Here is a 27,794-nt window from a genome sequence, read left to right on the forward strand (position 1 = left end):
GAAGGAAGGTCCATTTTGCTTGCAAAGAAAAATGTTTTGGCCATTACAAACATTTCACTACAAAGGAAAATAAATCCCCTCGATAATCTTGACCTAAAAGAGACATAGCTTGAAGCATTACCTTAAAGTTTTACAATTACTATTTTTCTTTTTTTGGTGGTAATAGAAAAGGAAAGGAAAAGTGTCCAACTTAAACCAACCTACTTGCTCGTGGATAGAGTTTCACACCAAACTTGTAGTAACATTACCATTTACTTTACAAAAGTTGTAGATTTAGCTCTTATACTTTAATTTGATCAATTTTAGTCCCTACATGTATCTAATTGTAAAATTTTAATCACACCAAACGATAGCTATTAAATTCATTAATTTCTACTATTTCTAAATCTAATAAGTCAAAACATATTATCCCATGTTTAATGTCATGTCAAATTATTTTCACATATAATGCATCAAGAATGAGACTTTAAATTTCAAAAATATAAACTTAAAATGATTTAATTGAAAAATATGGATCAGTCTACAATTGAATGCATAGTACAAAACTAATAAATGAATTTAACCAAAATTTCAAATTAAAAAAATTATAAAGACTAAAATTAATCAACTTTAAAAACTAAATCTACAACTTTTGCAAATTATTGCAATATTTAACCTAATAACTTTTGTGTTTGTCTAAATCCGACCCAATTTTGAGGAGCTGTTTAGTAAATTAGAGCGAACCATGTTTTCACCTATTACTAAATATCTGGTGCTAATAGATATATGGGCAACGTTTTGCAAAGCGCCATTTAATTACGGAAGAAATATCCACCTCCAATCTCTCAAATCAATTGCTTGCTTGCAGCAGAAAATATATATGATCTCTAAACGCATCTGAAGCTTTGAAAAAGCTAAGATTGCAATTTGGAACTCTCAATTTCCACAGTCAATCCGTGAAGAAATGTTGTTTGCAATCAAATTTCGGTCAGAACATATACTCCCAAGCCAACTCGCAGTTAGACCGCGTTGGGTTAAAGTACAACGCAATTTAGACAAAATGGAATATTGATGGATATAGAAGAAATGCAAGGCTAAAAGTCCGAGATTATAAAATAAGAAATCACAAAAAACGAATCATTACTGATGCAAAATCAAACCCGATTAAACAAGACTAACAGTTATTTGAGCTTGAAGAAATAAATCAGCTCTTCTTGGTAAATGTAGAGTGCATTCGATTGGATTTCAAAATATTCAAGGCATATTCAATGTTCACAAATGCAATGGTCCATGAGTTTGAAGGATTTATTAAAATAACCAAGTCCTTCACTCCATGAATAAAAAAGAAATATAAGATCTCTATAATCCAGTAAAAAAAATTTCAACTTTTCTTCTATAGCAGATGCAGATCTTCAACTTACTGGTGATGCAGCCAGCAGCCCACTTGTTTCATAGACTAATGCATTAAGAGACGAATGAAGTTAAGAATTATGAGGAACCATTTAGATGGCGTTTTTTCTGTTCAGTAGCTAAAATTTGTGTTTTCTTTTGTCCATCTGAGTCCACCTAAAAAAATGTATTACTCGAAAATTGTTCCTGAAATCGAAACCATTTACAAGAATTATATACTTTTGAAGGCAGAAATATCAAACAAAACCACTTAACTGATCAAATCCTAACAAACTTGACTGACCAATAAAAAACTCACCCAACCTGCTCAAACCCTAATGCAATCCACAACACAGATTTCACTCTAAAAGAGGAAAATCGAACCCGATCTAATAACCCAACCTCAACAAGATAGTGCTTTTTCAACTCTCTCAAAACTGAATCTATTATGCCTTCGACAGGGTACAAATAAATTTAATATTTTTAGATACTTTTTCGGTCTTATTGCCAATACCAAGTAGCAGTGAAGAATTTGTATCCATTTTTCATGATATTATGCATGGATCAGATATATCATGGCGAATTCTTCAGAAAAAATTGTCTTCCACAATGGAATCTGATAAGTGAGATTAACCTGACACCCCCAATTATAACATCTATATTCTGAAATTATAAAATCCACTACAAGTTTTGGATATCAATAGAATCCATGTAGATAAGCAGAGTTTATTTTTTTCTTTTAATATTTGAAACCTCATGTTATTTTTCAATAGCACAAAAAGGAATGGTAAGTTTTAGACAGTTAGAGAACATTCTACTTATAAGCCAATACTGCACATTCATTATTCATACCAATTATGTGGAACTCAAACTGGAAGAAGTCTTTTTTCATCCTCATGAACACGATGACTAGCCTGGAGAAAATTAAAAATAAAAAATAAGAAATTGCATAACATAATTGCAGATAAAAAGTATTAAGAGAAAAAAGTCAGCATATTTAATAGAAAACTGCAGGCAAAAGCTCTCACATCTTCATTTGCTCCAGTAGTCATATTTAAGATTGATGTATCCTTAGACCTGATAAGATATTGACAAGCATCTTTAGTTTGCAATGGATCTAAGAAATAAAATATTGGAGAAGTGGGGGTAATACAAGATGTGATGTAATGAGAAGTACGTAAAAAGAGATCTACATTCACTAGAAAAAGAAGGAATGAACTTAAACCAGGAGGCCTCTCTTGCACTCTTTTTTTTTCCCCTTGCAATCATTGCACGTAAAATATACTAATAGAAATGCCAACCAATGAACCGCATGAGATTTTTCAAGAAAATAGGATAGTATATAGTGTTATACAGTGTCTATAGATCAACATATAATCATTCAGACTTCAAAACAGTTGTTCTTTTAATGGCCATCAACCAAAACTCTGAATATGTTCTCTGACAATTGTACAGAACCGTAGGACATGCCCTTTCAACTTAAGTGGTAGTATAAGCTTGATGAACCAACTGATATAGCAGGAATGAACCTCAGAAACAAAAAATTTAGGCTTGATACCTTGGTTCTCTCTGAATATATTTTTTTCTCCTTTCTTTGCACTCATTGCGCATAAAATAAGCTAAACGAAATGCCAACAAATGAACTACTCAAGACCTTTCAACAAATGAACTACACATCATAATCATTCATGAACTTCAAAAAAGTTGTCCCTTTAATGACAATCCAACCAACTCTCTGAAAAAATTCTTTGATATTCTGAACCTTAGGCATGAAACTCAGCAACAAAAGTTCACGCTTGATACCTTAGGCATGCATTATAATTAAACAAACTTGACAACTTTGTTTTCCGTCAGCTATGATCAATGACTCAGAGTATACCAGTTATACCGCAATATAAGACACAGATGAAGCATTGAAGTCACTTCATCAAAACATGGCTAGTCATTGTATCTTAATGGTTCATATCACACTGAATCAAAGAATAGGAAAAGACAACAAGGCCCAAAAAGAAGGAGCTAATGCTGTCAGCCAGAATATTGGCACCTTTTGGTCAAGCTATTAGGAAGATGCATGGAATAAAAAAGGAAAGATAAATAAATAAATAAAAGCATAATGATTTAAGGGGGAAAAGGAAGTTAGACCCAATTTTGATGATAAGCACAATGATTTGGCACCTTCTGTTGGCTCAATGGAAACCGTGTTTTTAAGGCAGAGGAGCTTTTATTTCTTTTCTAATATTTTATTATTTCAGTTGTGTTTATTAAGTATTAGATATATTATAGACAGCTAAAGCTATTAGTTATCTTAGGGTTTAAAGCTAGGGCTAGAAATAAAACTTTGCAAGATATAAGTTGTAGGCTTTACAGCTATCATTATTATTCTTACTATTTTTCTTTGAATCAATATAAAGAAACTATAGGGTTTTTTAAACCATAGTTTTCTAGAGTTCCAACTTCTTTCTTGTTTGGTCCGTCTTAATTCTTTCTATTACTGCTGTTTTCTCTCCTAAACCACATCAATTTTGGTATCAAAGCCTAAATAGCTCCTAAGGATTATATTAGGATTTGCTTTTAAGCCATGGGTGGATGCATAAAAGAGTTTGAGGAAATCAGGATCAAAAAACAAATCAACTGTACCATGCAATTAAAGAATGGTCGCATGCACTTAATGCTTGGTTGCAACAAGAACAAGAGAGAACCTTGGTGGAGATTCCAAAAGGTGCCCACAACCAGTTTGACATACAGAAAGGTAGACTTGCCGATAAAATTGATTTTCATTGTGCTTCTCTTCTTTTAGTTTGAATCTAGTGAACATACTCTGCAACAAGATGCAACTTCAAAGCAAGCTTACTTGGAGAAAAGACACTAAGGCCTGCACTCCTCAATGTGTTAGCTCGATGAAGCAAACCGAAAATGCCAAGAGGGGGGATGAATTGGCCATTAAAAAATTTGGTGAAAGCAAAGACAAGAATGAAACAATGAACACAAAGAATTTAGAGTGGTCCGGCCCCAATTGCCTACTCCACTACCTTAGCTTTCCACTACTAACGATTTTCCCAAATTCACTAATTTGTTCAACCTTTGAGGACAAGGTTTAAACCTTACAACTCCTTAAGATTTCTACCCCAAATCTTAAGTTTCAAACCCTCTCAAAAAGATACAAATGAGCAAACAAAGAAACAATCCTTACAAGATAAAATTGTTTGCAAATTGAAGCACAAATACAATGAGATACACTTGAGCAAAAGAATAGAGATAAAGCTCACAAGTGTATGTAAGAAGAATATGAAAATTTAAGCTCTAAGGTTGTTTGATTGATGATTTTTTGCTTGAAAGTACTTTCTTGGATATTGTAGTACTTTGAAAGATGGTATTTATACCCCCTAACAGATTTCCAACCGTTGAGGTTGTTGGTGAAGTTAATATGGCCGTTGGGGATGTAAAACCAGAGCATTTATTTTACCTGTAACTGCGAGTATCGATACCTCCAAAAAGGGTACCGATATTTTTTGTCATAAATGCTAATTCAATGACCGTTGGAATGAAATAATCGATACTTCGTAAGGTTTACGTAAAACAGAATGCTATTTTGTATCATTTTTAAGAATGGTATCGATTATTCCATAAAGTATCGATACCAGAAACATGATACCGATAATTTTTAGGGTTTCTGAAAACAGAATGCCTTTTTTTATCTCGATTTTTCTAAAGGTATTGATATTTCCAAAATTATCGATACCTGTGCATAAGGTATTGATACCTGTTGCCCTGGAGCAAATTTAACTTGTTTGAAAATCATTTTAAAATGATTTTAACTTGATTGAAATCATTTTGACTTGTTAAAATCATTTGCACTTGATTTTAAAATTGTTTCAAAGTTTGATCTCTTAGACTTCAAATTTAAAATTATTGTCAATTTTAGCTTATATTCAAAAACACTTTTAATTTGTTATATCAAAATATTTTATCAAATAAAGCTTAGTTTAACACAATGCTCATGTAAGACATTTTTTAGCCACTTGAGCATGAACAAAGCAATGAGGAGGATTAACTTTACTTCTAAGAAAGAAAGCCTATATAAATAAGTTGTAGGCTTTAAAGCCATCATTATTGTTCGTATTTTTTTTCTTTGAATTAATATAAAGAAACTAGAGGGTTTTTTAAACTCTGAGTTTTTCTAACTTGTTTGAACAGCCCTAGTTCTTCCTATTGTTGTTCTTTTCTCCCCAAAACCACATCATTTTAGACACAAGACACAAGTGGATGTCATATGCTTGCATCATAAAGGCATAAAAACATCTTAGATAAGTCTTAAATCTTAAGAACTCTCATTATTCCAATGTCTCTTAGACTAATCACTATCTGTTCACTTTAACCCTCCTTTTCAACTAGCTCGTGATCAGGAATAGAAATAGACCAGTCATTTCTCAATTTTGAATAATAAAAGAAAAAAAAACTTTTGAAATCATAGATCCAGTTAATGCCATAATCAATATCTGAGCATAGAACAGTTTACTTAAGGTCCACGAAAATAGCATGCATGCAAAAGGCATACCTCTTGCTGTCTTGGCTGTCCATCATCTCCAAACTACCACTTTGTTTTTCATCTTTAACCTCAGAAAGTGCTGAGAAAAACTGAAATGAAGTATATGGCACAATTATAAGCAGTCTCTCCCTCAAAGTAGCAGACAAGGATAGCACAACGGAATAGGAATATAGAAAAACAAATAGGTGAAGGATTCAGTGTGTGCTTCACTGGCCAGCATAAGCATATACAAGCACCTATATAAGCTTAAATTACCTGATGCATGGAGATAATCACAACTGATATTCCTAAAACAAAGTTGATAGTCAGTGTGTGACCAAACAACACAGCAGATGCTATGCCAGTAAAAATTGTGGCAATGGTTGAGGAGTACTTTTTCAAGATTGTATCTGCAAGAACAAGGAACCAAATTTGAGAAGACAAAATACAAACAATATGAAAATCCTATAAGCAGTAAGCAAATAAAGAAATAAACAAAATATGGTGTCACTAATAATGCAAGGTTCTACTAAGAAAGAAGCAACCAGTTGGCCAAAGAAAGAAATCTAGTGAACGTACTGAAATATGGAAACTGGTTTCACAAATTTTTAGCAGGATAATCAACAGCACTATATGGTATGAAATGTTTTGGGTCTTAATTATACAGTTAGATCATTCTCACATGAACCAAGACTACGGGAACTCCAAGTGTAGTCATAAAAACTGGTCCAAATGTCATACTTGACTGAAGAGAACTTATTCCTTTCCCATGAACATACAAAAATGATTAACCAAGTATCACATAAAGTTCCTTTCCATATATCGATGATTCTTTACAATCATGATCAGGATCAGCTAAAACTTAAATCAAACCATGATGTAAAAAAGCCACCTTTATGCCTAATTAGCAGAATAGCTGAAAAGTTTCCAGTTAAACTAGATATTTAGCTACAGAACAGTTTAACATTTTCCCAAAAATGGTTTTTTGAAAAAGGTAAATTGCATACATGTAATTTCCGGGTGTTTTGTTAGCTTAACTTGCAGAATAGCTGAAACCATCTTTCTTTTTATTTTTTTTATTAATATTTTTATAACAGGTTGCACAAAGAACCCTCTCCTATCCCTCTAACCACAGTATCTAGATGACCAGACTATGACCTTGAATCACTAACTTCCCTAAGAAATGTTTTTTTGGGTAAAAGCTTCAATTAGGAGATAGCATCAGTTGCCATTATTGCTTTATACATTTGCATGGCCTCTATGACAGACACAGTTGATGGTTGTAAAATTTTCCAAAGAGCTTCAATCAATGATGGCAGCTATTTAGGCTATGATGTCAGCAGGAATTACTTTCTCTACAAACAAGCTGGAAACCATAAGCAGTTAATATTAGTGTACGATTTAGTCTGTTGCACATTGTCATAAAGGCATGAAGGATAACCAAGCGTTAAACTTACAATATGTTTCGTTGGCATGAATAGCTAACTAACTCAGGGCTAATTCAGAGAGCTATATCAAGTCATGCGTTTGATTCACCTCAATATTATTCAGCTGAATAGCCTATTACAGCCAAACCATGAATATAGCTCAAGGAATAGCCTCAAAAAATTTATTCCCAAAACACCCACAATACCAACATTCACAAAACTAAAATCTTAACAAAATACCAAATCAAAAATAATCAATAATTTTAAAATATAATAAATCAAAATGATCTTTTCCACTCCCATGCGAAGGGAGTTTTGGTTGCTCCAAATATTGCAAAAGAAAAAAGAAGAGGAAGAACATATCAAGAATCTGGAGCACTTGGAGTGGCAGCCGACATGGATTTTGCCAATTTCTTTTGTAGATTTACAGTTTTCTGGTGATTTTTAGAGAAAATTAACTGAAAAAAACTGAAATGTTGATATTGAAATGATGGATGACATGAAGTTGGGGAATTTTTTGGGTAAGGTTACAGCGGTCAGCAACGGTGGTCATGGTGGCTGGAGGTGGTTGAGTCGTCAAAAACTGGAAAGAGACTAATTTGTTTTTCTGGGTTTAGTAAAGAGACGAACATTTAGATGGGTTTTTCTGGGCTTAGTATATAGAAGATGAAAGTTTACGGTAAGGGGAAGAATGGGAAAGAATCCGGAAAGAGAAAGGCTAAAAAAGCTAACTTATATATTTCTAAAATTCCTAAAATAATAAATTATATCCAAAATTATTTTTTAATGTAATATCTAAAATATTTTTAAATAATATTTTAAATTAATGTAAAATATGATTTATATTAAATTTGATATAAAGTAAATAACATATAAAATTTACTTAAATCAAATATTAACGTTTAGTATATTTTATTAAAATAACTAATTTTAAATGCTTATAATTATTATTTTGATAATGAAATTTTAATATAATTGTAAAAATATTTTAATTAATTATATTTTAAAAAGTTGATAATAGTTTTATATATTATTAAATAATTTATTTAGATCTAAGATATTAATAATATAATTAAAATACTATTGTTATATAAATGTAAAGTTGTACCATAAATCATTTTACCCAACCAAACAATGTAAACTATTACTACTCTATTTCATGCCAATACTATTACCTCTTTATTTCATTCCCACCAAATAGGCTAATTCAATTCCTACTCTATTTCATCTCAGTGAACCAAACGTGCTCTTAATGTTGGTACCTCCTTTTCACCCTTTTAAAACCAATTCAGGTCATGCAGATATGCATGCATTAACTCTATTTTTCCAAGGTCTTATTAGCTATTAGTATTTTCCAGTAACCCCTTCATCTGCTTAGACTTTTTCCATTATCTACACACACTCTTTACGATTGAAATTTACCTGCATATTTGAAGAAGAAAGATGATAAGATCCCTTGGGCTGCATTGTTGTATATTAAGAGCACGGTAGCCTTTGAATGTCCCTGCAGGATATCCAAGCTATTGGGACCTAAAATAAAAGCAAGAAGATCATGGAATTACGGCAACTAATCAGAAAAAGATTGAGTTTGCTTAAAGCAATATATACTAGCACTACAGGTTAAAATATCAGTACAGATATATAGAGAGAGGAGGAATATAATTACACGTGCAAAACTAAATTTTTGAATCAATCTAATATTTTAACAAGCTGACTGTTGGATTTAGGAATATTATTCAACTTTTCATTAACATAAACTTTTGAATCAATCTGATATCACTATTACATCGCTCAAAACTGCTGAATTTCTCTAAAATATTTGATGGTTGAAATTTTTGTATTTAACAAATAGCTAAACATTTTAACTTACTCTAGACTCGATACACACAAGGACTACAATGGTTGGATTAAACAAATATACTCACTCATATAAGAAGTTATGGAAGTATGTAAAAGTAATTTAATTTTACACTAATTTAAGCCGATGACTAAAACACCAGACTAAAGGTTAAACCAGTTAAAATTTCAGTTTCTAGTTCAACTAGCCAATTCAATTATAAGAATAAAATTAATAAATTTTGACAAGACTGCCAATTTCAGGATTACTTTTATTGAATACTTTAATACTTTTTATATTGGTTAATGTGCTTATGGTCTTCCCAAGTTACTTTGTTTCAATGTTATAGTGCTGGTCTAAGAGGAGTGGTCCCACATGTTTCATCTCCACAATAGAAAAATAATAATAATTGAAAAATGGAGCTATCTTCTTCTAATGCAATTTTACTTCTCTCTTTCTTAATGCCAAAAAAGAAAGAAAATATGCATCTTCAAACTTTATTAACCAAAAAAATGTCTTTGTTAACTCACCAAACTTCCAGAGTTCAACAGAAGATACAAACTAGCTCCAAATTATTGTATTTAACATACAAACTTCCCGTTTTAAACAAGAAAGTTCAAGAAACTTATCAGTGTTTTGGAAGAGACATAGTGGAGTTAGAGGTTCGCAGACACAGAGGGTTCTAATTCCGATTTTATAGGGATTTTCAGGTTCAATGATGATTTTTTCAGTACTGATTTCTGGTTTTTCTCCGGTTTTGGCTGGTTCATTATTTTTCCAGTTGCTTGTGATGTTGAACTGCCGGACCTAACGGTTCCCAATTGAATTGGTCAATTGGATCCTGTTCTTACATCGTGGATTGAAGTGGATCCCTTATATGTATGTAAGTAAGTATGTATGTATGTATGTATGTATGTATGTATGTATGTATGTATGTATGCATGCATGTCTGAAGAAATTTGTGCGGAAAAAGTAGCAAAATGTGATCAATGAAAGCTCAGTTGATAATCATCATAATTTCCTCCAAATATTCAAAGCTTATCAGCAGCTTCAGGCCACCAGGCAGCAACAGTGAATTCCAAGCTTAGACTTCCTACCTTTAAAAATTGCAGTTCCAAGAATGGCTAGGAAATTGAAAATGGCACCATATCCATAAAGAAACAAGTTCTGTGGAACACATAAAGCAACCACAAATTAATGGAGTATTCAAACTAATGGTCAAAAAATCCTTGTTGACCACTTGGAGAGTTTTTATTTTTCTTTCCCTCATTAAGAATCAATGCTAAAGTCCAGAACACAATAATATCATTATAAACGCACCTGATGGTAAATGCTTGTCTCAAACTGGCTCTTTAAAGCATATTCATTAAAGACAGATGCTAGGGATGGAACAGTAACCTGCATTAATGTCATAGAGTTAAGTTTCATTGAGTCACAATCTCTAGCATAATAGATGCATTAATGTTATACATATAACTAAAGATTGTTCACACTATGCTATAGCAGTGTCTTTGTGAGAGGGGCACAATTAGCACAATAGTTCACCCTTCATTATTCTTTGCAGTTTGTGTTTTCATAGTCTTTTGGGCCATATGTAGGTTTTCTTCACTAGTTGTTTTTACCATGCTGTAGCACTTCCCATATTTATTTATTACCAGCCATTTTTGAACTTATGTCTGTAAAACATCATTTTTTGGTCCTGAAATCCTATTATCCTAAACTATCAATTGACTCTAAAATCCCAACCCAAAAAAGTAAGTTTGTCAACTATGAACTATCAATTGATTCTATTTCTATTCTTTTTTTTTCTATTGACATATTAAAATTACTAGGGAGTAGGGATCTTTATGAAACCAACATAGTATTCAACTATTCTAGTAACTTGATTTGATCAACTCTAGCATCAAGATCTTAACTAGATATATATTTAGATAGATGATTTTGAAAGACTGCATAGTCAATTATGAGAATTTATTAGTCAATTTACTCAAGCTCAAACCTAAATAGCTGGAATAATTATTGTATAATTTCTAAGAGATAGTCAAGTAGTTGTAATAATGGAGAGTTTTGATTAATTTACAAATTTGTAACAGCTTAGAAAGTGCAATGGTTAACAAATAGTGTGAAAGCCCTGTTTATATTATAACTAAAGTTAGTTTTTTATCTTTTCTAATTCACATTTAACATTAATTGCTTCAAAAGACCAAAGGTCTAAATCAACCATTTAATATAGTTTTAACTTAACAAATCATAAAATTTACCTTACTCATCCTTAATTTCGTTACTATTTTAACTTTGATAGGTAACCAAAAAGTCCTCCCCCAAACACACTATTAGTATATTACCTGTTGCAACTTTCACACGCCCCACTAGTTCATTGCAAAATAACTGCTTAAGCTGTGTTAAGCTAAACTATAATCTGTAAATAAGCAATTTCTAATTTTCTATATTTATGAACAAAGTGCAAAAAAATATGCATCTCAAAAGTCCTACTGTATGAATAACATCATTGCAAGATAAAATCCTTCGTAATAGAGCCAGTTCAAACTGTCACCATATCGATTAAGTGAAGCAATTGTTTTAAGAACTTACGAAAATTAGTGTATACAAGTATGCGCCAGTTGCAACCGGAAGACCAAATGAAGTAGTACCCTCTGGTAAAGACCGCAACTGGTTTATGCTAATTCCAATAAGCAACAAAGCAAGAGCCTCCCACTGTTATAAACATGTATCAGCAACCACATGTGCAACATGGATAAACTATAACCAATTAATTATTCCAAAGACCCACATATTTGCTTTCAGTTTTTGGATAATTGGCTGAGATGCAGTGCAATGAAAAAAATCATTCTGCTCAAACAAACCTGAATGATAGAAAACCGCCGTTTCATGATCATCTTTAACAAGATAGCTATTACCAAAACCTGCATATGTTGGACGGCACTGAAATAGATTCACTAAGAATTCTCACAGAAAACCAAAAGAAACAGTAAGATCATGTGCATAGTACTTATTTTTTTCCATGGAGGACAGCAGTATAAAGTTAGTTTTCACTTCTAGATAAAATGAGTCATAAAAAAAATAGTATTTAGGATCCATCACTCATTGATTGTGGTGGTAATTACCATGTGATGAGCGAGCAAAAGGAAATGATCATAAACTAACCCAAAATACATTTTGTTAGAGTGAAAAGGAGATTGGTTAGAAACTATGCTATTTAAGTAATCCTTAAACAATATGTATTATTCTACCTTCAGGTTGCTAAGCATCTTCACAGTTGCAGGATTGAAATAAAGCTACAAAGGAATAACAGCATAATTATTAGAAAACTACTACTTTAAGAAAAACAAGCCAAAGAATATTAATAAGTTATTTTAGTTGTGGATAAATAGTTTAACAGAAACACAGTGCATAGTTAAATTCTATTTCTCAAAATTCTATAGAATTTTGTTATTATGGTGACATAGAAGAAGCAGAAAAGATAAGTAAGAAAACACCACCTGCATGATAAACTTTAGGTAATTATTAATAGCATAAAGCAGAGCTGGAACTGCAAGAAGCACATTATTTCGAGCAGCCTGTCAAATTTTAAGAACAAAGAGAACGACACCTTGAGGTCAAAAAGATGTTGTCGATGAATTCCCATGGTTCGTATCATTTCAGAGAAGTGGATTCTGAGAAAAACAATTCAGTCTAGATAAGGAGAATAATGAACTAAAAGTTTCAAAAGGACTTGATGTCACATAATGATGGTTTTGCTAGACCAAAGTGATATCACGTTAATAGTAGTACAGATATTTAGTTTACAGAATGCAACCCAAACACATTTTTGTCAACCAAAAAGATGCATAATTGAAAGCATTTTTGTCAGAAAACCCATAATATGAATAGAGTTCAAATTATATAAACTATTAAGAAAATTAAAGGAACAACTTTTTTATGGTTCAGCTATAACACAGACACACACACCAGTAGACGCACAAGTGAAGCATAAAAAATACAGCCACTCAAAAAAAAAAGAAGGCTAGGAACATAACTTCACTACGGAAAGATAAAACAAAATTGATGGCTCATCTAACATTAGTCTCATCAAAGTTGAACACTGCATAGTGCTGTGTCCCACCAAATTTACTGCAAAAGATCAAGAAAACGTATAAAGAAGCCAAATCTATGTGAAATTAAAAACATTTCACCAACCTGCTGCATCTTTACTTTCAGGATGGCAACTGGAATTCTTCTAACTTCTCTACATTTTTTACCCAAAATATCTAAAAAGCATCAACTAGGATCACAAAAAATAACCATGTTGGTATTACCAGAAAGCATGTATGGTTAAGTCAGTTCCTTAATCAGTCACACAATTTAACACTCAATACAAAGTGATCCCATTTCATCAGAAGAACCCTAAAAGATTAACATTAAACTACTAATAAGCCCAACCGTTGGTCTTCAGCATTGCCTACAAGTTCTAATCACTTGTTGCAACACATATTTAACTCAAGCTTGGAGTAGTTTCCTTCTTTATCAGAAGCTTAATGAGATACAACATAAAACCATCAAGATTATTAATATTACTCAGAATCAATAGTGAAATTAGTGATACAAAAACTAATGATACAATTGCAATCAGAATCATAGAGTTGTGGAAGTAAATTTCTTACCTGCACTAATGAAGAAATTGAAAGAAGAGATTTCTCACCAACTTTCTTATGTCGAGCCTTTAAAGAGAGAAAGAGTTAAATAAGAACAACAGTTACATCTAACAAACGATTTAATAAAAAGAATCTGAACATTTCATAAGATATAATTGATGGACTTGGACTTCCACTAATCTTTGAAATGCAACTGTTCCTATTCCTACTGAATGCTAACAGCAAGCACATTGATCTTATACAGGCTCTGCTTGGTAACTTTTTCTAACACTGTAGGTCAATCAGCACAAACAATTTTTACCTTAGCAATCCCTCTAATTTCCAGAACTAATGCAGCAGATCTCTCTGTCCTTGACAACTCTAGATTATCTGATAATGGTTAGAAACGAACATAATCTATTTGTTCCTGCATGTCAGGAGTGCCCCCACTAAATATAATTTCTATTGTCTTATACTAGGAGAATTTGTGAGCTTACAGAAATAGTTGACGAATTTTGTAACCCCGTCCCTCTTTCAGACCCCTCCAGTTTTCTTTGACTTATCTAACCTAGTATAGAAAACAAATCTAAATCAACCTTAAACTCAGCAGGTAAAACCACCACTCAATTGAGAATACAACTCCAAAAGGACAAAAGAGTCATGCAATGGACACCAAACTTGATTTAGTGAAGAAAAGGGATTCAATAGGAGATAATGGTCTAAGCCTCATAAACTTTATGATAATTAAAGCAGAAAAAACAAAGAATAAATGGCAGCAATACTTAGTAAAAGAGTTCAAAATTTCACAAGAGGGTTTATCTGAATGCTGAATGATATGTCTAACAAACTATATATGCTGACTCAATCCTTCAATGTTGACTTATTTATTTATAGCTAAATGAACACTTGACAAGCATATGAACCTGTTTGTGGAGTTCTTAAACCCCACTTTACCTATATGGGTGAAAAAACACCTCCTATTCGAAAGATGAAGGTTAATAAAATGCTAGAAGTACCTGGAACAAGAGCATAGTAATGGCGAAAATAACTTTGGCCACCTCAGTGAGAAAGTTAACGCTAATGGGACTAAACTTGAAACCGCCATCCACCTTTGACATATAAACCAATATAGGCTGCAATAATACACACACACACACACATATCTATATATATATAGAGAGAGAGAGAGAGAGTTAGAATGCAAGGAAATCACAGATCAACATTGCCGGCTAGATTTGATGATTACAAGAAATGAACTGACCTGAAAACCGACCAAAACACAGTCCCCACCGACCAAAAGAACATTGAGGAAACGAGTTTTGGAGGAGAGATGGCTGCGGTGCCTGTCATAAGCCCTCGAAATGGTTTTACTAGTGGGCGATGCTATTTTTGAATGACAAACACTGCATTCTATCATCCCCGCCTGCGCCTGCACCTTCCCAACTAAATTTTTATATTTTCATGATCATCCAAGCTTGATTAAGCTTACTCATGCCTTGGATTTTTCAATTTTTAAATGTTTATCAAGTTTTCACTAATGGGTATTTGAAGAAATTGTGTTTGATTTTGATGGAAATTAGAAGTAAGACTTTTGCGCATGTTAGAACTGTAATGATCCTGGTGTTAAAAAATATGGTTTCGAAATCCATCTTCATAAACTGAGTCCATAAATATAAAATAGAAATATTTATAGAGTTAATATGAAAATATAATAAAGTTCGATTAAGAAATTGGTTATGAAAATATAATAAAGTTCGATTAAGAAATTGGTTAATTAAAGTTTAGGGATTAAATTGTAAAAGTTCAATCGTTATAGAGTTTTAATTTAGAAAAGGATTAAGGACCTAATTAGTAATTATCCAAATTAGCATTTAGCCAACTAAAATTCATAAGGTAATTAAGTTAATTTCATGTGATTTTTATAGATTTATGATCACGGAAGTTTGATTTAGCTAGCTTATGTATCAATTTGTCCAATCGTTAAGTTTTTAGCAAGTTGTCATTGTTGAGAAATGTAACAGCTCGTTTTTAGTGAAATCAAAATAGTGGTTTCGGGACCACAAATCCATGAGAAAATTTTTATTTTATTATTATTTTAATGTCTATGGTATATTGGTAGAGTCATATAAATATTTGGTTAAGAAATTTTGATGTTTGTATGCTTAATTTAGTAAAAGGACTAAATCGTAAAAGGTGCAAAAGTAGAGTTTTATTGGTTAAAGGTAGCTATTAACTATGAAATTAAATTGTAAAGGGATTTAATGGTAATTAGACCACTATTATTATTAGTGGACATTATGGACAAAAATTAAGTGAATTTAAGGTTAATTAACAAGGATAAATATGTAAATTAATAAATATGTGAAGTAAAATGAAGAAAACAAAAGATATCATATTTTGTGTCATCTTCCTCCACCGAAATTTTAAAAGAAGAAAACTCCATGGAAGCTTGCTAGGGTTCAGCTAGGTTGTGGTGCTTGCATGGTATGTTTTACAACCCCATTTTTAAGGATTTCTATGTTTTTAAAGTCGTTGTAGCTTAACCTAGCTAGCCCAGGGACTAATTTGCAAAATTGTTAAAGGTTTAGGGTTTTTGCATGAATATTATTGCATGATTCTTAAAATTTAATTAAAGAATATGAGTAATTGTTGTTAAATAAACAAGTTTTGTAAATGGATTTTTTATGAAATTATCATTTAGGGATTTATTTGTAAAAGTAGTTAAATACCATGATAAATTGTAAAATTTTAATTTGCATAAATGTCAATTTACGAGCATAAGGACTAAATTGTAAAGAAGTTAAAATATTAGGGGCTAAAGGTAAAGTTTCAAAAGTATGAATTTTGGACTAAATTGAATAGTATGAATATTAAATGGATTGAATTTACTTATTTAGATCAAGATAAACCTCGTACGAATCTAGATCGAGGAAAAGCGAAAGCCTTAGATTAGTTAACCTTGTTTTGATATCTTTATTATCGAGGTAAGCTCGTATGTTTAAATAACGTTGTAATGTTATTTTGGAATTTATGAATTGTGCTATATATCATGTAATGAAATGATGAGAATCTAACAACATTTCGACAATTATTGAGCCCCATTTGAACCTTAAGAATATATAGGATACAAATGACATGTCATTAGGGTTACCATGTTTCGGGTGCTGGTCTTGAATGTCCTACCGATGGCTGAGGTCTTGCATTTGTTATGGATGCTCATCAGCTTGTGTGAGTGGCATCGTGTAGCTTACATTTTTACCGTCAGCTTGTGTGAGCAGACCCATTTTATAGCTTGAGTGAGCAACGATGTAAAGGAAAAGGAAAAGGAATGGTTTCGACCATATGTTTAGCACACTTTGTGTGAGCTATGTCGCGTATCCGATACTATTCTAAGTGGTTCAATGGGCATGTAAAGGGAAGGAACATGTTCCGATCGACTATGTTATGAATTTATGGAAAGGTATGAAATTATAATGATTAATGTATGTATATCTATGTTTATGGAAAGCATGAATTCAATGACACTATGTTCATGAAAATCTATCTTACCATGTGATAGTTCAATTGAGTTATGTGTTATAGCACTAACTTGTGTTGTTGTTTATGCTTAGACAGGTGCCAAACTTGTTGTTGGATTATATCATGCTTAATTTTAATGTTATACAATGAAATGGTAAGTTATGTTTAGGTTTTATGAACTTACTAAGCATTATACACTTACGTAGTTTTCTTTCTTATGTTTTATAGTTTATCGGAAGCTCAATCAGTTTGGAAGCTTGTTGGAGACTTATCACACTATCTAGAGATTATATTGGTAGATTTTGATGTTTTGATCAAGGTTATAATGGCATGTATAGGTGGACTTGTGGTTTATGTTAGTTGATAAGTTTGGCATGTATATGCGCTATTATGGTTTATACACTTTTGGTACTTATGGCATCTTGTTGATGTTTGATAGTATGGTTAAGTTGATGCGTGTTTTCAATATTCAATTTGGTATGTGATGAAGTAGTTATAATGTGCTCAAGTATGGTATATTTGAGATGGATATGAGCTAGATGTGTTTGTATGAAATACGGCCAATTATGCACAAGTTTAGGTAGGTTAGTTTGATTGTGATTGAGGTGCCTATATGTCATATTGGTTGAATGAGATTTGGTCATTTGAATTGGTCAATTTATGTATGTTTTGATATGTTTTTATGCCTTGGTCATATGTACAAATTGTGTTTAGGTACATGCTTGAAGTGGGTGAAGGAAATGGCTTGATTTTGGCCAATTTCTTGTCCAATACAATATTAACACATCAGTTAAATGGTAGACAATTCTAGTTCAGATATAGAACAGATCAGGAAAAGATACAGTTATTCCTATCCCCATCAGCTACATACCATCTCTGACCATCCAACACACTGTTAAGGGAGTTTAATACCCATCTAGCCCTACACACCATATAGTGTCGGTTTGACACGTTCTATGTGATTGTAAATCAGCTGCCAGATCAAATAGCAATAAAACACCATATTTACATATAAATTATGGTTTAGCCACTAAATCAGAACATATCAGTTCCTCCTTTACATAATTCTCATCCAATGCAAGTGCATATTACAGATGTCAGGAATGTACACATAGTCATTCAGATTCAATTCATAGTTAGGTAGTACAGATCAACATCATCAACAGTCACCACAGTTAGTATATATTTATATAATCAACAACTCAGTCTCAGATCATCAGATAACAACTCATACAGTCTAGTTCAGATCATAAGTACACTACGGAAGGCCTACGTTTGATTAGACAACGTTTATGACCTCGAAGATAAATTCTAGATCTGACCCACACCCCCATGTGGTTCCACATGGCCAAGGTGACTAGCCTGTATGACCCCACACGGCTTAGCACACACCCGTGTGCCTACCCGTGTCTCACACGACCTAACACATGCTAATGGTCCTAAATTGCAAGCAATGAGTCACACGTCTTGGACACACGCCCATGTCTCTACCCTGTGTGATCCTTATCTTGTAATCAGGGAGTTACATGGCCTGGACACTCGCCCGTGTACTTGGCCCGTGTGACCCCTACAGTAACATGATCACACACGGCTTGGACACACGCTCATGTCCCTTACCTGTGTGGCTCATTTTTGGCAGATAGTGAGTTACACGGCCTACCACATAGCCTGGCACAAAGCCATGTAGCGTTGACAACCATGTTTTATGGCGTCTGAAATTCACAAAAACTTGGGTTTTCAGTACGCACCTGAAGTAATTTCGAAGTCAGAACAATTTAGAAGACTTTCGTAGCCTAAAACAACCATCCAATAACTCAATCAACCAATTATATTGACAATAATACACAATTATACACAAAATACTTAAGTCGAAAGTTTCGACACGAAACCTTCAACGAAACCAACACTTATTGAAAGATCAACAACGATTACTCGAATTGACGTTTTGAGGTTTGCTACTCCCGATATCCCCGCCTAATAAGGAAACCAAACAATTGATTATCAGAGAATTACACAATACACTTGAAACACCTAATTCAAAACATGCTACGAAGAACAAAAGGAAAAACCACATAATTAAACGAATTGGCAATGAAACTTACTTAATAACCTTTTGATTGACGCAACTAACAATGTATAACTTTGATTAGTCTCGTATTCACTTACGACAGTAATCAAAATGAAGGAAAAAGTAAAAGAATCGGAAAAGAAAAAGATAAGTAAAAAAGAAGAAACAATAAAAAGAAAAGAAAAGAAAGAAGATGACTAACGTTAGATCCTAATTAACTACCAATTAGATTCCTAGCATTTAGCAAAAATGTTTCCTATACACACTCCAGGACTCGAACACAGGACCAAACAAAATACAGAAGCTTAATCAATGAACTAGCAGGCTCATTCTTAACACAGGTTTGCACTAAATTAAAATTAAGTCCATGGCTTAGGAATAGAGGTTAGTTTAACTTAAAATAACAAGATTTTCAAAAACAAAAACATGACTTAAGCTCCTGATCTCTAACACATAAGTAGGATTATTCTGTAAAGTAAGGAGTAATTCATAAAAATGTTAAATGTTTTGATTTATGCCATCGATGAATTTGTGATATTTTTGAAGTTTGATGATTGATTTATAAGCTTGATAATTAAATAGGATTATTCAGTAAAGTATTTTTAGTTGGTATTATAGTTACATGAAATTCTTGTAAAAATGATAAATATGGGTTATATAGAGATTATATAAAAGTCGGCTAACATTGATTTGGTTAAATTGTGATAGATTTGAAAGTTTTGGATTTGTAGACTAAATTGAATAAAAGATAAAAGTTTGGGGTAAAAGTGTAGAATGTTGATTAAGAGTCAAATATGTGAATTTAAGTGTTTTAAGATATTGGATCTGTTTAATTGAATTAAATTATTACATTTAGATCAATAATCAGCTGGTTGATAATCGCGAGAAAGGGAAAGTCGTTGAATAGTCTTCGTCAAAGTATTGGTAACTATTGCGTTTTGGTAAGTTCATATTAGATGTTATTATGCTTATTAATGTTGAAATCATAGATGTATATATATATTTGTATGTTTTTATGTGTATAATAAATATAGTTGATTAAGGTAAGTTGCAAATGTAATCAAAGACTTGAACGGAAAAATATGGCTTTTGTATTTGTTCGAATTGAATCATGTTATGCTATGGAGAGTTGGTATACAATTAATCTTGGTATATGGTTAATGTCATGCAAAGTTTAAATTATACAGGTTAAAGCTCGTTTGAACTTAGTGAATAGCTAGGATACAAATGACATGTCATTAAGGCGTTCTAGACACTAGTTGCCGGTGATTATAATTTCAGGTACTATGTACCGATGTTACAATTCCAGGCACTCTATGCCGGTGTTTATAGTTTCAGGTACTATGTACTGGTGGTGGATGCCAACCGATGGCTTGAGATTCTGCATGTGTTGCGGATTTTTGAAGCTTGTGTGAGTAGCATCATGTATTGGTTAATGTCTCGTTTGTTAGCTTGTGTGAGTATTACTCTCTAGCGTATCCGAAGTAAATTTACTATAGTTCTTAGGGCAAAACAGTTAATTATTGAAATGGAAATGAAATAAAATGACATGATAAATTATGTTATATTGAGTATAACTTGGTACATGTATCTTGGCATGTTATGTTTTGATGATTTGATTTATTCAGGCCTAACCATTTGACATGGTAGAAATTATGGAACAAGACAACGGGATGTAATTTTTGTGTTATGTATGAATTGTAAACTTAAATTGACAGGCATGTAATATTTTGTTTTACGAACTTACTAAGCTTTACGTAAGCTTACTCTATTTGGTTTTCTTCTTTGTAGATTGTCGAACTCTTGCTGTCGATTGAAACATCATTGGAGATCGCACTATCCGGCAACTCTATCGGTAGCTATTTGTTTATTTTTTCCTGTTTATAAATGACATGTAAATAGGGTTTTGGTATGTTTATGTTAATAGGTATCTTGGTGATGATTTGTGCTATTTGAGATGTAAATATGTATATGGTGCTCTGGGGACTTGAATTGGTAGCCTATCATTTGATGGCTAACTTGGATAATTGTTGTTGATATGGCCATTTTGTTTTGGTACTTATCAAATTTTGGTTGGATTTTGTTAGCCTTTGGAAACTTGGTAAGAATGGATGAATTTTAGCATTTGATGTTTGTGGTTTAGTTAATGTATAAACAAGCTTGATAAGTTAGTTATGTTTTAGTTTGGATGGTTAATGGTTATGCTTGAATTGTGGTGCCAATGAGGACATATTGGTTAAACATTTAGGTTGGATTTGATGTGTATATATATGTTACATGTTTGTCTATATGCATCCTTAAGCTAGGTTTTGAGATTTGTATGAAGTGATCTTTTCAACTTGATATTTTTTTATCATTTTAGTGAAAGTCTTGATATAATGGGCTAAAGTATCTATACCAAACCATATGAACAGTTTAAAATTGACATAATACAAAATTAGTATTGATAATTTTACTTAGTATCGATAATTTTCTAATTTGTATTAATATTGTGGATATAATATCGATACTTTGATTTGGCGAATGACAAAATGATATCTATAAATATTTTCGTATCGATACTTTTTACAAAATATTGATACTTATTTACTTGGTATCAATACTAGTCCAAAGTTTTAAAAGTTTTATAATTTAATTCATTTTTTCAAACACGAATCAAATTTTATAGTAGTTTAAAGCTTGATATAGTTTTATTTTCATTCTTAATGGTTAATGTTTGTATAATTATGTATAGTTGATGGTTAAGGTGAACAAGTTTATTCTGGTTTGTTTGTAGCATCTCGTAACTTGGGTCTGGTGATCAAACCGGGTATGAGGTGTTACACAAGGTTTTTAATTTCCGATTTCAATCATGTATGATCAATATATGTATCACAAGTACATGTGACATTCTTTCCTAAACTATATGGTATGCTTATCTCATGTATGCATGACATGCTATGGCAATTTTATAATATTCACATTCAATTATTCACAATAGTAAATCAAACAATTTTGATTCTCCACAGTTTTTCTTTTAAAGGAAAAACCAAAGAAGTGAATGCGAACCGTGCACCAGGTAGGACTGAATATCAAATTGTAAGCTGGATAAATTTTAGGACGAACTTTATTGAGAAGTAACTATTTCCTTATAATAAAGTCCTTAAAATTTCAAAATAAAAGTTTACTATTTTCAAACTCAAACTCTAAGGATCTTCATAACTACAATATGTTCCACCTTAAGGTGAAGCCTCTAAAGGTACCCCTTCCTATGTGCATGACTCCCTACTAACGTTGATTCTTGTTTTACCAATATCTAGATTGATCCCACCTCGAGTTCCTTATCCAACGAGTTCTGCAATCATAAGCTAAGACATTTGTAAGTTCAAGTGAACTTAATGAGTTTCTTGGCTACTACCATGCATAGCTCACCCCTTTTTAGCTGGGGTATTAAATTAAAAGAAATTAAAATACTTTAACTCCCTTATTTACTCAGGCTTTTGAGTCATGCCTAAACTGGCAGGTTCTCAAATGTTTTCAACCTTTTTTATTGGTAGTTTGATTGCTAATACCATAAGAACTTAGTCGAGCTTATATCTTGTCCATAGGGTTTTAATGGTTTCTACATGTTATGTTATCTTGACGGATTCTCACTTTACCAACATACTTCTGGGAATGAATTATTGTTTCCCCTTACCCCAATACTAAGTTTTTAAATCTCGAAGCTTATTGGGATGTACCCCTATCATCCTTCTTGGGATGAGGTTAATCTAAACACTCTATTCTCAATAGAGCTCCCAATACACTACACTAATCTTTTTTGAATTTCTTGTCTTACCCTTCTTTATCCTAACCTACACTTGGGTTACAATGTTGTTTAGATTGCTTCTTGGTAACTCGCCTTGTTCGCTATACCTTTCCTTTAAGGTGAAACACATCCATCTATAGAGGACCCTTATGGACGTCGGTTTCCATCAAATGGTTACCTCAACAACTATACAAGTTTGCAGTTCCTCTTGTGTAAGGGTTTCCTTTTTGGAACTAGCTTCGTGGCGGTTGTACTTGCAATAGAACTTCCTTTGAGAGGAAGTCTTGACAAATATATTTGTCACTTGGTATCCCTTATTGGTACCCTACTCTCGCATACAAAATTTATTGAACGCCTTCTGGCTGACCTTAGTGGTGGATCCTCATTGGCGATCTTTGGATACATCTCTCGCTTGTCATTACCCCAATCCTTACTAGCATGTCATTTCCCTTGTCTGAATCTTGCTCGATTTCCATCCATATGCCCTTTTAGCTTTTCTGATTGTTGTTTTGGCCGATTGTTTCCTTTTCTACTTCCTTTTCCTTATTCGATAGATTCCCCAATAATCCGCTGGCTCATTATTATTTTGTCATTACTTATTTTTTTTCCAACCCTTTTTCCTAGATTGCTCATCTTCCTATGATTTCCATCATAGAGATATATTTAGTGTTCTTTGTTCTAACAAACTACCTTGTATCCATAGTTTCAATGGACTATCCCATGTTTATTGTCCCAATAGACTACGTCGTGTTTACTGTCTTGGTGGACTACCCCGTGTTTACTGTCCCGATGGACTTTATTGGTCGTCATTGCTAAGCAATGGTCTTACACCTAAAACCTCTTAGAGGTGTCGCCCTGAAAGACCTTACTGTCGTAGTAGTGTCACCTTATGGAGCTTGCTGATCGTCGTCGTGGTGTTGCTCTATGGAACCTTATAACTGTCGACATTGATTTATTTCGTATCTACCTTAATGCTCGAACACCGAAGTGTCCCCCCAAGCGTAAGGCCCGGAGCTTCACACATCATGATTTGCTTCCAGCAATCCCGGATGGTAGAATATTAATGAAATTCTATTTTCTCTATTCCTCCACCCATTCCTCTATTTCTCCATTTCTAACCTTGATGCTCGAACACTATAGTGCCCCTCCAAAAGGCCAGGAGCTTCGCACATCACGGGTGGACTCAGCATCACTGTATGGCGGTCTCTAATGGAATCACCCTTTTTCTCATTCCTTACTTCGTCTAACCCATCAATAATTCCCTTTCACATTATACCATTATAAACAAGGAACACATGCATTTCATAGATGAAATTCCATGGAATCTTATTTAGTTCATACATACTTAACTAAAGTGGTGGATATGCATGTACCTATACGATCTGAAACATACTTAACATTTCAAGAATGGAGTGTAGAAACTAACCTGATGACTCTTGATGTGTGCTCGTAATCGTGAATTTGATTGCAAGACGTTGAGCTGCCCGATTGTCTAATGTTGTATCGTTTCGAAATAGACTTTAAGGTGAAAATGGGATTAATGGTTATTGATTTGATAGAAAGGATATAAATGGTGTTGGATGGATAACTTGCACGAAATGGACACTTAGAAATAACAAACAAGTCTTTGAAGAAAAAGAAGACTGTGACCCACTATTTAGCAAAATAGGAACCAGCAATATGTTAGAACGCCACACTTCAGAACAAAGAAAGAAAATGATAAGTTCAAAAGAAAAAGGTTTGACGCCACAAGGAGAACCTTGATAAGTCCAAGTAAGTTCTTTCAAGAACAATGAGATAGAATTCTCGCAGTAACTCAAAAATATTCATTCATCATAGTCTCCTAAACATTTTCCTCTTACAAACTATTTATAGGCAGTATTGTGACTATTCCAATGCCTATGTGAGACATTTCATCCTAAACAATTAAGTAAGGTTATTACAAGCAGTAATTTTGTTTTAAACTCATGTAGGGAAGCCAATGAGTTATGCCTCTTCATTGGAATCTAATGTAGTTAAAAAGGCATGTCAATTCTCCTTAATGAAGACTTAATGTATCCTTAATATGTTTAATTAATGTCCCTTCAGCTCCCTTGAAACCAAATTATAAAAATTTGTGTAACATCCTCTTAAATGGCATCATGATGAAGGTTTAAGATTCAAAAAACGTTCAGACTTGAAGAGGATCCTTTGGTCCATTAAACAACCTCCATAATGTTCTTTAAAAAGCTTTGAAACCGTACAACTTGGAGAGTATATTAGTCTTATGAAAAGTCACCTGCAAAATAGATAATTAAGTATTAAACAATAACTTAAAACACTCATAAAAATAACATATTTAATAACACTCATGCACACAAATTAATTGAACATGCAACTAGAAGTGCTCATGGGCCGGGCTCAACTAAAAAATTCAGGCCCATTTACTAGGCCTAGGCCTGGCCCGACCCAAAAAATAGGCCTAAAATTTTGCCCAAGCTCGACCCAGATAAAAATGCTAAAACTCGAGTCCCACAGCCGCTCAGTATTAATTTTTATATTATTTTATATAATTTTAAATATATATAGTACATCAAAATACTAAAACATCAAAATAAATATTTCCCAATAAATTGAAAATAAATTTTAAAAAATATGTAGACTAAATAACACTAAGATAAATGCAACTTAACAAGAAAATGCCTCTAAAATAATAACAAAATTAACAAATGCCTTTAAAATAATAACAAAATTAACAATAAAATAAGTTTTATACAATATCCAAACAATAACAACAAAATGGTAGCAACATAATAGTAAAATTGTAGCAAAATAGGGAGAAAACAACAAGAAAATAACATTCAAAAACAAAAAAAGAAAGCAGATTTTTTTTCCTTTAGTGAATTCGGGCCAGGCCGGCCCAAGCAAAAATGCCATACCTGAGGCCCGGCCCGTTTAAAACGGGCCTTATTTTTTTTGTCCAAGCCCATTTTTCGGGCCTATATTTTTGCCCAAACCTTTCCACATTTCGGGCGTGCCTTCGGGCCGGACCGCGTGACCCGACCCATGATCAGGTCTATATGCAACTTAAATCACCTTATTTAAAATGAAAATAAACACACTTTAATTTATGCATTAAAAAATAACAACCAAATTAAATAACATACTTATATAAACAAACTCAAACATATTTAACAACTAAAATGCTTAAATGCAAGGTTTAAAATGCAAACTAAATGAACAAATGAGTTACTTAATCCATGACTTAACTTAATGATGCAAACTTTAACTAACATGGGAGTTACATAATGCTTGTCATAATTTATGATGCAAACTTAACTAACACGAGAGTTACATAATGCTTGTCATAATTTATGATGCAAACTTAACTAACACGAGAGTTACATAATGCATGATTTTATTAAATGCAGAAAACATAGTGCATGTCATAATTAAAAGATGAAGATTAATATTGCAAGACATTAATTAAAGATGCATATAATAAACAAGACATAATTAAAAGCTGTAGAATTAATTAAACTAAACTAACAACCACATGCAAAATATTGCATGGACTTGGGACGTTATTTTGGGTCCAATAAGGGTTGGACATCTCATGTTCAGCCCAAACTTGTTGAATGAGGCCCATCATCTCCTCTTTAAACTTCTTTGATCTAGCACGTGTTATAAACCTGATGAGAATTTCAATTGGATCTTTTCTTGAAACAAGCAACTTGGAGTTTGGTCCACTTAATGAACTCGAATGCACTTCAATTGTTCCCGTGCATGTATCAACTCTTACCTCCCAAGCTTAACTTTTTTAAATGCCAGAGCTTCAATTCTCCTGGCAGCTAAGCATTATAGCCAAAATCATGAGTTAAGCTCAGAATTTTTCAATTTAAAACATGGTTTTCCAGAAACATGCAAAACCCCTCAAAGGTTTTGTAAATTCTTAGCTTACGAGCATTAGAGGACTTAATGCCTTACTAGTTCGTTAGATTTCCTCCTTTTCAGACTTAAACCTCTTGATCATCGCCCCATGCAGAGCTTCCATAGTTATCTCTCATTTTCCCAGTTATTTAGAGCTCTTTTCGCTCAGCTATAAACCCGTTGGTAATCATTTTGTCTCCCGTTAAGGAATCTGCAGGTTCTAATCCAACCAAACCAGACTTGGATCTCAACCCTGTCAAGTTCAGTTAATGGTTTATATACATGTAGTATTTGTATTTGAATGTTCAATGGTTTTAATTTGAATATAATTATCGTAGTTGTTCCAGCAACAAATATAACATCTTGTAGCTTAGACTCGACCATCAGGTCAAGTACCAGGGTGTTACATGTCATTTTCAAGCTCCCACAATTTAGCCCATATGCCACTTGAGTATTTGTAACACATTCAATTCCGATACTTTCTCCATATCATAATAAATAACACTAGTGTTGTTTAAACCAAACCGATCCATTGCATTGAGAACTAATACAAACTAGTTAAACCAACTAAAAATCGATTAAACCGACTAAAAACCAATTGAATTGGATTTTAATTTTGCTTTTAGATTTTTAATAATTTTAATCAAATTAATTATACTAGTTAGACCAACTGAACCAACAAATCGATAACCTGACTTATTCAACCACCAATCTGATTTTAAA

The 27,794-nt window shown here is 32.8% G+C and overlaps 1 protein-coding gene across 9 annotated transcripts; it reads right to left on the reverse strand.

Annotated features, from left to right (window-relative positions):
• Positions 1 to 1,190: 1,190 nt before the first annotated feature.
• Positions 1,191 to 15,415, reverse strand: LOC105782548 (CMP-sialic acid transporter 3). 9 transcript variants are annotated; one of them, XR_008193001.1, is made up of 16 exons: positions 15,050 to 15,415; positions 14,805 to 14,951; positions 13,819 to 13,875; positions 12,658 to 12,735; positions 12,409 to 12,453; positions 12,022 to 12,081; positions 11,750 to 11,872; positions 10,478 to 10,555; positions 10,255 to 10,324; positions 8,743 to 8,850; positions 6,170 to 6,303; positions 5,924 to 6,003; positions 4,068 to 4,240; positions 2,397 to 2,445; positions 2,221 to 2,282; positions 1,191 to 1,575 (listed from the first exon to the last, which is right to left on the reverse strand). XR_008193001.1 is itself a non-coding variant. In XM_052626968.1 (16 exons), the coding sequence occupies exons 4-15, from the start codon at positions 13,263 to 13,265 to the stop codon at positions 2,235 to 2,237; spliced, it is 945 nt and encodes a 314-aa protein (XP_052482928.1). In that variant the 5' UTR covers positions 13,266 to 13,288; positions 13,819 to 13,875; positions 14,286 to 14,356; positions 14,805 to 14,936; the 3' UTR covers positions 1,191 to 1,575; positions 2,221 to 2,234. The 9 variants fall into 9 exon arrangements, 6 of the variants coding, with proteins under 6 accessions (XP_052482928.1, XP_012462803.1, XP_052482925.1 ...); XR_008193000.1 differs by having other exon boundaries at positions 4,006 to 4,186; positions 15,050 to 15,411; XR_008192999.1 differs by having other exon boundaries at positions 4,068 to 4,186; positions 15,050 to 15,410.
• Between the last annotated feature and the right edge of the window lie 12,379 nt (positions 15,416 to 27,794).

Source organism: Gossypium raimondii, chromosome 13 (genome assembly GCF_025698545.1).
Source record: "Gossypium raimondii isolate GPD5lz chromosome 13, ASM2569854v1, whole genome shotgun sequence".
NCBI classification, from domain to species: Eukaryota; Viridiplantae; Streptophyta; class Magnoliopsida; order Malvales; family Malvaceae; genus Gossypium; species Gossypium raimondii.